The following is a 14,041-nucleotide window of genomic DNA, read 5'->3' on the forward strand; positions in this document are numbered from 1 at the left end:
GATTTGCCCTCGATCCCACCTTAAACTGTAGCTGAGAGTCAATCCTAAAATTATTAGACAAAGATGCATACAAAAAAATCTACTTAGATTAATATAATCCAATTAAATCCAACCCAAACTTAGTAAAATGCAATTAAATTACACTTAATTATATTAATATAAATTAAAGTAATGAAAGTTATATTAACATAATCGAAGGAAAGCTAACCTAAATCTAATTAAATGTAGTTAATTCTAACCAGCACAGGTCTCGAATCTTTGCCATAATGCATACGATCTCACTTGGCGTTGCAGCAAGTCGCAGGCAGTGAAGAAGTTCTTCTAGTCCACCCCATGATGGAAGATCACATGGTAGTAACACTAATGCCATTACGATTTGTTAACCTGAAAAATCAAGATGGAACATTTCTTAATGCTCAAATGAAGCCTTGCATCAGGAACGTACGTATGAGAGAGATCTCAGGAACCGCCTTCCCTAAAATATGTAAATTTTCTGAAAATTTGAGGGTCTTACTGCTAAATGACGCCTTGCATCAGGGACGTACGTAGGGGAGAGATCTCAGGGCCCGCCTTCCCTAAAATTTGTAAATTTTCAGAAAATTTGAGGGCCCCTCTTATTAAGAGTAACAAATAAAATTTGTTTTCAGTTACTACCCCCCGCCCCCCCCCCAAAAAAAAAATACTGCGAACGTACCTCCCATGGAATAAGTGTTGCAAAAGTCAATCAAAGTAATTTCATTTCAGTCGATCGGACTTTTTATTTTATTTTCATTTGGATGACACATAAATAATTAGAGAGTAAATCGGTGGTGTCATTTGGGAGAATAGGAGAGGTTTGGCCTCCCCCTAGATTTTTGCCCTTAGTCTAATCGGGATTTTAAAATATTTTTGTGTTTTCATTGGTAAAATTAAAGAAACGATAAATATATCCCCTTAGATTTCACAAAATACACTCCCCCCCCATTAAACTTCCATAAATTGACCATAAATTGACGCTGCTGGAGTGAATACGGTCAGGGACAACAGAGGCCACACATAATGTACAACCAAAAATGAGGAGCGAAGCAAAGTATTAAGAAAAACACGAAACGGAACGATGATCATTTTCAGCCAGTGCAAATATACATACAGTGCATATTATATGCACATACAGTGCATATAATGCATACAGTGCATATATAGATAGAGACACACACACACACACACACACACACAGACACACACACACACACACACACACACACACAGACACACACACACACACACAGACACACACATACACACACACACACACACACACACACACACACACACACACACACACACACACACACACACACACACACACACACACACACACACACACACACACACACACACACACACACACACACACACACACACACACACACACACACACACACACACACACACACACACACACACACACACACACACACACACACACACACACACACACACACACACACACACACACACACACACACACACACACACACACACACACACACACACACACACACACACACACACACACACACACACACACACACACACACACACACACACACACATATATATATATATATATATATATATATATATATATATATATATATATATATATATATATATATATATATATATATATATATATATATATATATATATATATATATATATATATATATATATATATATATATATATATATATATATATATATATATATATATATATATTTCATATATATATATATATATATATATATATATATATACTATTATTTTCAACTTTTATGCCAAAAAGTTGAAAAGTTGACAAAAACTAACAAGATTTTCGTGAGTTACACTTGATACAGCACTTCTATAGTTTTATCGTCCAAAGGGAAAGCGACACATGCGTCCAACCCGTTCTTTTTTTCTTATTGATGAAACGAGTTTATTTTGAAAACATTCATTCATAAGTACCAGGCAGATTCAAACTAAAACGAATTGGTGTGACGAAAGCGATATCAACATCCCCACCAAATGTTGCGCTCGAGTGACAATGGCTCCCTTGGTCCAGTGCCCAAGTTACATTGAAAGGCCAGGTCATAATAAAAGCTTTCAATTTGGGAGGTTCAAGGAGGAGTCTTTGGCAGTTTTATATCCTCAGGGTACTAGATGTTGCAACGTGCTTACGTATCTACAGTGATTTAAAAAATTCGATCACCCCACAACCGATGGCCATAAATATGCACAAATATAACAAATGTAACATTTATAATATTATAACACTTTTTTTCAAAGCTTTGAAGAAAAGCAAAAAAGGCTAAATACCCCTAACTACGCTTGAAAGCTATTTTAAAAAGAAACTCTTTGGAGATTTCCATAGATATGACCATAGCAGAAGCTTGAGCCTGGGTGGGGATCAAAGAGGAGTCTTTGAGTAATTTGACCACAGGTGACTTATTGTTGCAACTTTCTTAAACTTGGTAATTTTTGTGAGCATTTGGAAATCAAAGCTTAAACTCAATAACTGATACTATGTCTTCTAACATTTTGCTTGGATTAAAAGTGACCAACTATGAAGAAAGTTTCAACATCTTTCTGGAGCTGCTTCAGTCTGCTTCATTTAATTACATCTAAAACGGATGAACTTTTCTATTTTTTACCTAAGAAAATAGCTGGTACTTCATTTTTCTTCATACCGAATAAACAATTAAGTGTTTTTTGCTTCATTGTAATTGAAGTGTTCACTATGTAGTTTTCAATTTGATTTATTTATTCAATTTCAAATTGTTGTGCAATTTGTATGATATTAGGTATTTATGATAGTATAATTTTGAGTGAATCACCATGGTAAAAAATGTGTAGTATTCAGTGCAAAATTCAAAATAAATAAAAAAAGCAGCACTTGAGCATTAATCTACATGACCCAGTTTTTAATACAAGGAAGGCTTTTTAGGAATCCAAAAGAGCAAAAAAAACAATCAATATCAAAGTCGCCCATTTCAACTGTTTTAAAGGTGACAAAACAGATATTGGCAAAGAACATTATGAAAAAATTAAGCTTCTAAGTTCAAACTTATATTCAAAGTTTTTACCCAGATAACTGACGAATTTTGTGATACGGTATTTGAAGTTTTGTATGCAGTAATACTCGATGAAAAAAAAAAATACTAATTTTGATAATTATTTATGTTAAGAATACATAGCTAATAGATACTTCAACTATTATGCAAGGGTTCTGAAATGCCACAGCCATTTCTTTTCTACCAGATTTCTACTTCTCTTGATGAGTAACGAAGAAGACCAGTTTCCAGCCAGTGACTTGTGAAGTTTTGAACTCATGAATAGGCTCGAATCTAGAGTAAATTTAAGCTGTGATTTGAGAGAGACTGATGAAAACATTAATGTTTGCGGTGAACATTGATCGCGCCGGCGGCGCGCCACCGACATCCTACCGGTGGTGCAGCGGCGGCACGCTATTTTTGGCCCCGGTGCCGCTGGTCTTCCCTCATTGGCGCGGCAACGGGGTCTATATATCAATATATATATATAAATATATATATATATATATATATATATATATATATATATATATATATATATATATATATATATATATATATATATATATATATATATATATACAGGGTGGGCGGAAAGTAACTCCCTATTTTAAATTACTTATAAATTGTATATAATTTGTTACTGCTTGTGGACTCATCCGCGACACAGTGCGAACTGTGCTCAAGAAACAGTTGAACTGGCATTCGTGGAAGCTGCACTACTGCCAATCACTCTCGGATGAGGACTGTGACATTCGCATGGAGTTCGGAGAAATCATGCTGGCTTGGCATGAAGAGTGTCCCCATCTCTTCCGCAACATCCTCTGGACTGATGAGGCTGTGTTTCACGTCGGAGGCTTTGCCAACCGTCACAACTGCCACTACTGGGCAGGAGAGGATCCTATGATGACAGTTGAAAAACAGCAAAATCGACCCAAAGTAACGGTGTGGTGTGGTATCACCTCAGATCAGCTTGTGGGCCCATTTCTTCTGCGCAACACCATGAATGCTGAACGATACCATGATATGTTGCGTGATAGTCTGGCCAGTTGTCAGCACATGGGAGAACATCGACGAGTTGATATTTATGCAAGATGGCGCCCCACCACACTTTGCTCTTGTTGTCCGCGAACGGCTGGATGCTCGCTTTCCGGGGCGTCGGTTGGGACGTCGTGGTCCACATGAATGATCATCCAGGAGCCCGGATTTGACACCCTGCGACTTTTTTCTTTGGGGTTGGGTAAAGGAAGAAGTCTACCGCTCCAAACCAAAGACACTCGAAGAACTGGAGGATCGTATTAAGGGAGTCATGTCCACCATCCCAGCGGAGTTTCTGAGAAAGTCAGTGGATGCCATTCCTGAACGTTTGCAGCAGCTGGTGGAAAGATCTGGGGCACATATTGAATTTTAGAGATAACTTACCATTTATGCCTACCTTGTATGATTAATTTTTTTTTAGAATAAATAAATATAATGTACATTGTTTTATTAATCAAAATAGTGAGTTACTTTCCGCCCACCCTGTATATATATATATATATATATATATATATATATATATATATATATATATATATATATATATATATATATATATATATATATATATATATATATATATATATATATATATATATATATATATATATATATATATATGTATATATATATCACGATTGTGATGTATATAATATTACGACATGATATATATATATAATATTGCGATTTTTCAAGGCTTGTAAATAAAAGCTTATCAAGCCATATAAAAAGAAGTTGCTTCAAACAATGCCAAAAACCAGCAATTTATATTTTTATCGGTGTGGTCTGAAATTATCTGAGCATCAACAACAGCAACAAACTAATATCACAGTTTGTATTATAGAAAACTAAATCAAAACTTTGTGAAAAGAAAACTTTGTGTTATATATAGAAAACTAAATCAAGCCTTATAAAAAGAAGCCGCTTCAACCCTCCTCCTCCCCCTAAGAAGCTGCCACAAATAAACGAGGTTGAAAAGTTGCCACAAACAAAAAAGTTGCCACAAACAAAAGAAGTTGCCACAAACAAACGATTTGTATTTTGATCGGTGTGGTCTTAAATTACCTGAGTATCAACAACAACAACATACTAATATCCTGGTTTGTCAAGGCTTATAAATAAAGCTAATCGAGCCTTATACAAAAAGTTGTCAGAGACAATCCCCCTCACATAAAACCACGAAAATTTTGATTGAAATACAATAAATCTATATCCAGCAATTTCACATTGAAAAGTCTAATATATATGACTCTAAGGGAACCCATGAAGAATGAACAGCAGAATAAATATTGTTTCCCCCCAAAAAAATACTGGACAAAGGGCCGAAAAAAAATTTCAATACGTTTCGTATGCAAGGGTAATTTAAGAACTTAAGAGGGTGTTCTTTTAATTGGAGGTTGAAACCTCTAGTTCTTTCTCTAAAAACCAGAAGTGGAGGAAAATAGCCAGCCTCCTCCTGTGTACTTTTCTGTTATTTGGGCCCTTTGTAGCCCTTGTGATTCCGGATGAAAATTTTGAGACAGCCACTTCAGTGAAACGCCGAAAGATCTTGGAAGTATGCTTTTGAGGTCAAACTCATCTCCAAAGTCCCAGGGTTAATGACCCTAAATATATAAACAAAACTAAGTTATATAAATTACCTATATTAGCAGATTTATTGCACTAGAAAAAGCGATTCATGCTTGTTCAATCAGCTAGGAGCCCTTAGGATTGTTCATTAGGCCGAGATCCCCCAAAGTTTCCAAAGGTATGCTCTGAAGACATAAAACGTACTGGACTAAATCAAAAGATGCCATGCGCATCTGAATTTTCTAACTATCAATAATGCCTCAGCAATGCCTTGACGGCCAAGTTTTAGTTTTATTGAATGTAGGTAAGGAGGGGGAGGGAGGAAAAAAGTTAACTTCAACTTTCCAATTGGGGGTGGGGGTAGAGTTAAATCGAAATGTTCGAACTATTACGGTGTTGCAAGGTATCTGTGCCGTCATAAGCTCTTTCCTCCACCTTTATCCTCCATCGTATCCCTTATCCTGGTAAGGTTTACCAGAGTAAACCTTTCAAATGTTTGCCTAGCCAGAACTGTGACTGACAATAGCAATGCAGGGTGAGCATAGGGAGTAACGCCGCTCGAGGAGATTGTAGCTTATCAAGCAAAACGGCATTTGCAATGGATTTTCATTGATAAATAATTTTTCTGGGTTTGGTTTTTTTTTTGGCCAACAAATATTTTTCTAGCTAAGCTATTTATTGAGGATTGCCACAACATAGCAGTATAGTATTCTTAGGCCTGAATACATAATGAGTAGGATGTAGTAGGCTTCAGGTTGCTTGTGGATTTCGAATCTTGTTAATAGAAGAGCATCACAAAGTGTCCCAAGATGAGCCCACAATCACAAAAGGCCTCCATTCATGCCGGAGGTAGGAGCTTCTAGCGGTCGAGTTCTAGGCCGGCTCAAGCGCTTCATGAAAACTTCAGAGGATGTATTAGTCCCAGTCCTGCACTGGTTCGGGACCGTTGCTTTTCCTGAGGCCATAAAAGGCACAATGATTTAAATAATATGAAAATTGTGAATGTTACAACATTAAAATCAACTGTGAGTGTTGACCTCGAATGTTACAACATTAAAAAACAACTATTGTATTGAAATTTTGACTGACAAATTCAGACGGTTTGAATTGGACTTGCTAGGAGTTTCCGAAACTCATATCCCAGGGGCACGACATCTGAAATTAGGTGATACACAATTTGTTTAAAAAGATGCGAAGAACGGGGAGCAAATGTAGGGAGTTGGGCTCATTATGAATAAGGAAGCTTTGGAGTCTTGCTTTGGTTAGGAAGGTATTAACAGAATGCTAGTTGCTCATTTTGTGACTTATGGTTTAAAAGTGCAAGGTATCTGTCAGAATAGTATATACCCCTGTAGAACCGACTGAGGGAGGTTGTAGAGACTCAACTGAATTTAACTTAAAGTTACAGGGACAAATAGGCTGGATCCCAAGTAGAAATATGATATTTTTAATAGAGGATTTTAATGTCCTTTCTTTCCCCGTGCAAATGCTGTGTCATTTACTAGGCTATATTTTCCTCAAGGGGTGCCACTCCTCACGTGGGATTAGAATTGACCGCAAGTGCGGATGAAGGATGACAGATTGCCGAAGATTGTTCTTTTCGGCCAAATGTCTAGGGCTAAACGGAAAGCAGGTCGTCCTCGTCTGGGGTGGGAGGACGTCATAATGAAAGATTTAAAGGAAATGGGAACTTCGTGGGAGGGTGTAAAAAGGGAGGCTTTGTATAGATTGGGATGGAGAAGGAGCGTGCGTAGCTGTGTTGGCCTCAGGCGACTTGGTGCTGCGGTGAGTTGTTAGTAGTAGTAGTAGTATTTTAATGTCCGGGCAGGAATAAATAGGGATAGATGGTATAGTGTATTACAGGTAATTACTTGATAAAAAAAAAAACTGTCTTCCTAATTTAGTAACTGAGATAAATGAGAAATTGAACAAGGTCTAGTAACTTGAGTAACTTGAAATTTAGTAACTGAGATAAATGAGAAATTGTACAAGGTTGTAGTGTCACCTGTGGAATATCTATGAACAAACGAATACCCAAAAATATAAAAATATACCCAAAACTAAGTAAATTTTGTTTAATAAAGAAAATAATAACGGTTATAGACTGCTACAATTTTGTAAGTATAAAAATCTGTTTACAGCGTATACGATAATTTGGTCATAAAATGGTCCATAAGTTAACGTGGTAACCACATGATGATAGAACAAACAACTTTATTGATTATGTAACCGAAGACTGGAAGAATTCATACGAGATATTAGGGTGTATAAGAGTTCTGTTATCAATGTTCAAAGTGAAAATTGCCCTATAGTATTGTCTAGGATCAATCTCAAATTTAGGAAGGCTAATTATGACGTTGATAGACGTCACAATTAGCCTTCTTAAATAATCAGAATTTGAGTGAAACTTCCCAGGAATAGTTGAATATTAAACTAGAGAGTCTAAAAGTGGACAATGTAGAAGATGGATGAAATAATTCTAGGAAAATAGTTCGTGAAGCAGAGGAAATTCTTAGGGAGGAAATTTCGAAATGCGGCTAGGAATATTACTGAAAGAGCTTTAAGTCTAGTAGAGAAGAGGAGGGACTTGAACAAGAAGTATTTTGGTGATGGATCATATAAAAATAAGAGGAATGTAAGGAAATTAGGCAAAGGAATAAAATATCAATTAAGGAGGTGAGAAGTGGAGGCCATGGATAAAATTGATGAAGAACTTGAAGGTGCAGCCAAGTGCTGTTAGGAAAAGGAAGGGGGGAGAGATTAAGCGACTTCAAATTTTTTGTCGGAGAAGGGGTTAAGTAATCTCTGTCTCCGATTCTCCAACATTTTTTACCACTAGAAGCACTTTTGGGATTCATAATCTGCGCCCGGTCAAGTGGGAAAATAAATCTAAAGACAGTTGTGTGGGCGGCTTATTAAAATAGCGTCGACAATATGTCTGCAATGAATTGGTTAAGTTGAAAGTTTCAGGGAGTGTTAAGGAGGAGTCTAAGTAGAGGTTGGATTATGCCTCGAAGGAAAGCGTTGATCTAAATCACTATGCTTTGTTCATTTATTTAAATACCGCAACTCAAATATCTTCAGAAAGGCTTAGAAGATCAAATTGTAACTGTCAGGCAATTTAGTCTTTGGGGCCATTTGAACCTCAAGGTTCAATTTGAAGGAAGGGGGTGAGAAGACAACACATTTTTCAAAGACTTTTCTTGTACTTTAAGCCCCTATGGGACTAGAATGTATCATCGGTGAATGGGCGATGTGAATCGCACGATACTTAATGTGCAAAAGCTTATATTCACGATGTCTTAAGAACAGTTTGTTAGATTGTGTTAGATTGCGAATCCTACGGGTTGGGTTTAAATCACGTCAAATTTCAATTTGGGGAAGGCGAATATGTAAATCTAAGGAAATTATGCGTATCTAGGCTACCAAAATAGCACATCTACAATAGCTTGGTAATGCATTGGGGTAAATGGTGGTTAGGGGACAAGGAAACATCAAACTTTTATGTTGGGAGGTGGAATCTTGGTCTAGAAAATGACCTCGAAGAGATCTAAGCTGACCAGACAGTCAGAGAGTTCGTGGTAACTGAATAGTGAGCAAAGAGCAACTCAAACTAATAGTAACAGATAATTTAAAAAAAAGGAATTTTGATTATAATATGTCACTAAGATTTAGCTTCTGTGGTGATAAGAAATTATCACCATAGTCCTCAATTTTATTCTACGCACAGTTATCACAAATGTCCTGAAATCTATGTGCCGAAGAAAACTGAATAATTTATAAAAAACAAGAAAAAGAAAAAAAACTCCTAAAAGAGATGCATTCTCAACGAGAATCACAGTTTTCTATTCATTTTTTTTCTTTTTTTTTTCGCCAGGGTCAATCGTCTCAAACTAGTGATTGTATACTACATACTATAGGAAGAGAGTTCATTCGAATTAAAATCTACCGTTCCAGCGCCTTTTTATGATAACGAAAAAGTGCGTACCTCATCAAAGTGGAATTTTTTTTGCCGTTTTTAATGTAATACAAAATTTTAGCCTGAAGAGGGCCAATACAACCGGATGAAAAACCTGAGATAACCAGTTTATTTATTATTACCGAAAGGTATTTCTCAGTTTTCCAGTCTCCGAGATCATAATGTTGTAAGTTTTTTTTTCTAAATATGCATACAGTTCATTCAAAATAAACTTTTAGTATAGACAATTTATTCTTAAACTTCATTTAACTTATTTAATTAATTTGAAACCTTGTACAATTATACACATTGTTCTGCAGCTAAGTGAAACCTGTTTAAGGATGAGAGTAAATGTTTTCCCTAGGGGAAGGGGTCTTGCAGTCTCTAAAGATCTGTTTTAACCCAAACAAAAACTGTATTTACAATAAAAAAGATTTGATAGAAGATTTCATCTTTAAAATCTAGAAAAAATAACTTTAAAATTCAGACCCTCCCCTAATCCTCTGTTAGAAACATTTTTAGAAACGTAAATAGTTTAAGAGAAAGTGGTTCTAAAAAAGACCCAGAAGAAAATGCAATTTTGATGACAATCCTGGAATGAAATTCAAAACTCTGAAGTTACTATCCACATAGAATACAAAATATTCCGTTTTTCTTTAGAAATATGTTCATGCATGCGAGTTTTTACACTAGGAGTGATCGTATCCGACTTCGAGGCATAGACTATTTAAACAAAATGCCTCTTCGAACAACAAATAAAAAGCTATTGCCCTTCTTAAATAATAAAAAGATCACACAGTAGAATTCCGATTTACGGCATTTTATCCGGCAAAACATCAGTTTTGTCAGAAATAGGGCGGAAGGGCTATTGGGCAGAAACTATCAAAACAGGGCTCTCAGGCGCACTTTCAAGCTTTTCATGAGAGTTCTTCAGATGCATTGGAACATCCACATAAATATGAACTGAACCTCACGCCTTACTGGCCACTATATATAGATTAATATTGAATGAATTGTGCAGTATGGCTGGCTAGGGGATGAAAGTTCCCTCTTTCGCTAAAAGGACAGTCTTCTTAGAACAATATCATTTTATATGAAAAAATAAATACAATGAAATTTAAAGTGTGTGAAAACCCTTCAGTCCCTATTTACAAAATATTTGGTTCTTGATTTTATTGTTTACGGAATGAGGCTTTCGACGTTTATGGATTCAACCTATTAGAGCTGGACGGGGGAGGTGAAAATTTATCTTGGCTAATAATATATTAGTTCAAAAAGCAACTGCACTAAATGTACCCAATTCTTGAAGCTTTGCTACTCAAAGGTAAAGTTTTCGTGTAAGGAATTGGGGTAAATGGATTCTCATATTTCGAATTACTCTAGATATGTTGTTAAAAACGAATACAAATTTAACTAAAAACAAAAATTTTTAAATAGAATTTTAGTGCGATTTTAAATTGCTGCATTTGCTGCGTTTAAAAATGCCTTATGTAACTTAGTGTTAGCACTTGATGGTAAATAGAGGAACCTGAGGCATGATGGGTATCCCTCCTCATGTACAAGATCATTCCTGTTAGTTTAAGCGTCTCTCTTTACTTTCATTTGACCCATAAACATTTTAATTGATTCTGGTAAAAAAAAAACATGAGGATGAGCAGAGGGTAATTAAAATAAAGGAAGGTTGCTCCTGGAGCTGCAGGGGGTATTTCGACCCTGGGGGCAATTTGCTAGATCTTTCGACTATATTAATAAAACAGAATAGTACTATAAAACTTTAGATAAAGAGTGGGTGTTGAAGTAGGGAGGGAGTAGTCCCCTTAATATACGAATGATTTCTGTTTGTTGTTGGTTTTAATATCGCTCTTTACTTCCATTTGATAGAATTTGTAATTTTTTTTATTACTTATTCAATTACCTGTTATGACGATGCTTAAAATGTTATCTAGATAATATCCCTGATATACAAAATTCATATATTCAAATACTAAAGAACGATTGTATTTACTTCGATGGTTCCCTGTCCTAGGGTCTTAACCGCAATGAACTCAAGCCAAATATAATGTCGTGACCGCTTTTACTCGATTGCTCCGAGAGCATCATAACTAAATATAGAGCAATATACTGCATTCGGGGCTCTTAATTAACACATCTTGAAAAGATTTTTCTTTTCAAGATGTTCAAAAACAAAAAACTGAGTATTGATTGACATTTTAATATACATACACTGATAGAAATATATTAAAAATGTGATATGTTTTCAGTAAAGTGCAAATTATGTTCTGGTCTTGAGAGGGTATGGGGGTTGTCAGCCCTACTAATGTTGATTTCTGTTCGTTTTGAGTTTTATTTGGCTAATTTGTTAATTAGTTTGTTCGGTTAATTTCTGTTCGTCTTGGGTTTCATTTATTTATTGGTATTGATTTTGGTAGTTATGCGATTGGAAGATTATCTGACTTTGTTTCTGCTCAGTTTTGGCTTATTGAAGCTCTTTAATTTTCTTTGAAAAACTTATTTTTGGAAAAAAAATTATTGTGTTCTGTTCATTTTTTACTGACATATTCTTTTTCATAAAAAATCTTGCAAAAACGGAGCGGCAGAAATGCTTGGGCTTAGAAGTGTCAAAGCTTTAAATCCTGCCTTGGGTGAAAAAAAAATCTTGAGCTGGTGAACTTTCAGGAATTAATATCATTGTATATCAAATATTCAGATTAATTTTATTAGTTCTTGCCAAAACCGTTAATTTATTTTGGTATAAAAAATTATTTTGAAATAGGGAATTATGTAAAATTTGAGACTTTCACAATAAAAAACAAACAGAAATTAATTAGAAAAAAACGTTCCGAAAAAGGAATTTTCTAAAGAAAAGTAAAGGCCATATTAAACTTAAGATCTGAATAAATAGAAACCTATTATACAAGTAACTCAAACTCAAAACAACCACAAATTACTATTAAACAATAAATGAAAACAGAAAACGAACCGATATTTAATAAACAATCATAACAAAAATACATAAAACAAGTACTAACATAAATGAATAAATAAATCTTAAAACGAGTAAAGCTTGAGTTGAAGATGCAAATCAAGCTTAAAACGAACAAAAATATTTTGCTACTGAAGTATAAAGGAAAGCCAAAACGAATAGAAAGTAAATAAACAATCATAGTAAACAGACATACAAGTAGTGAGGGGTTTTCAGTTCCCGTGGCACAGGTATCTCTCAATTCACGATACTGGCACTTTTTTAAGCTACTGGATGGTACACGCAGCGAATATGAGACAGCCTTCCCTAAGTGTGTTCTCCAAGACGATTATTGGTTGCATATGAATTCAAGCGACCTTGTCAATGACGTCTAATGTTTACTTAAGCAAGTTTAATTGAGGATGACGTAAGTGTCAACCAATACGTTCATGCCCTCCTTGGGGCCTTCTTTAAGTTCCTAGTCAAATGAGGAACCTGAAAATGTAAAAAAAAATTATCATAGTGCTGTCTCGAGACATTTTTCAAGAAGCTTCAAAGATTTCAAGACATTTTTCAAGACGTTTCAAGACAGTTTTTAAGACAATTTTCTTCAATGCGTTCTTTAAGACATTTCAAGACGTTAGCTTAATTTACACATATGGAAATTCAAGCAACCTTATCACGCAAATAATTTGGCACGATATAGTGATGCTTAACCTACGCAGGTGTTACTGATTACTTATGGAAATTCAAACGACCTTGTCAATGACGTCACACAAATCCTTAAGATTGTAATCGCATGAGCATATGCATGCACAGAGACATTAGGTGTAAGCATGCATCAGAATGACTCCAAGGGGCAGTTGTTCAGATGAATCTATCGATCTAAATTAAAAAGCAAGCTATCATGGGAATCCAAGATGGGATGTCAACAGATGGTACTTTCCTGTGGTAATTAAAGGGATAAGTAATTTTAAAGTCCATTTTTATTAATTGTTTAACGCGATCTAGACAAGGACACGGATTTATTGTAAATGTATTATGAATATTCGTGAAACCTGTCAATAATTATTTTTTTAAGTTATAACGTAAGATGACCATTTAACTAGTAATTGTTATTTTATAACGAACGTAAGACCTGATTCTAATTTTCTGTGGAAATGCCCCTTTTAGGCAAATGATAAAATCCTTGGATGAGATAACAAGAAATGATTTACCGTCTATTGACCATGACTGTTCTTGACACTTGGCACTCTGTTGCCCGTACAACTCCTAGCCCCATGATCCTTCTTACCCCTTGGATCACTACAGTCCAGGACATTCCCAATCCATTGTGATACCCCCATGGTAGCTCACGATCCGTGGCACTCTGTGGCTGGCCCATAACCCTCCATGGCCCCGGTTATCATCACATGAGCGTTCTCAGAATTTTTCTTATA

At 35.5% G+C, this 14,041-nt stretch overlaps 1 protein-coding gene across 4 annotated transcripts in view; it reads right to left on the reverse strand.

Annotated features, from left to right (window-relative positions):
- The window catches only part of LOC148940424 (uncharacterized), a 215,424-nt gene extending 203,761 nt beyond the window's left edge, over positions 1–11,663 (reverse strand). For 2 of the 4 annotated variants that reach the window (XM_089105472.1, XM_089105465.1), the window contains exons 1-2: positions 11,556–11,656; positions 240–384 (exon numbers count right to left, since the gene is read on the reverse strand). In XM_089105472.1, the coding sequence (XP_088961598.1) occupies positions 240–370 (131 nt within the window). In that variant the 5' untranslated portion in view covers positions 371–384; positions 11,556–11,656. Of the gene's footprint in view, positions 1–239; positions 385–5,577; positions 5,673–11,555 lie in introns of those variants that run through there. The other 2 variants (XM_089105468.1, XM_089105466.1) reach the window with 2 other exon arrangements.
- Between the last annotated feature and the right edge of the window lie 2,378 nt (positions 11,664–14,041).

This window comes from Artemia sp. Qi Xiang Cuo, chromosome 19, assembly GCF_049724085.1.
Source record: "Artemia sp. Qi Xiang Cuo chromosome 19, ASM4972408v1, whole genome shotgun sequence".
NCBI classification, from domain to species: domain Eukaryota; kingdom Metazoa; phylum Arthropoda; class Branchiopoda; order Anostraca; family Artemiidae; genus Artemia; species Artemia sp. Qi Xiang Cuo.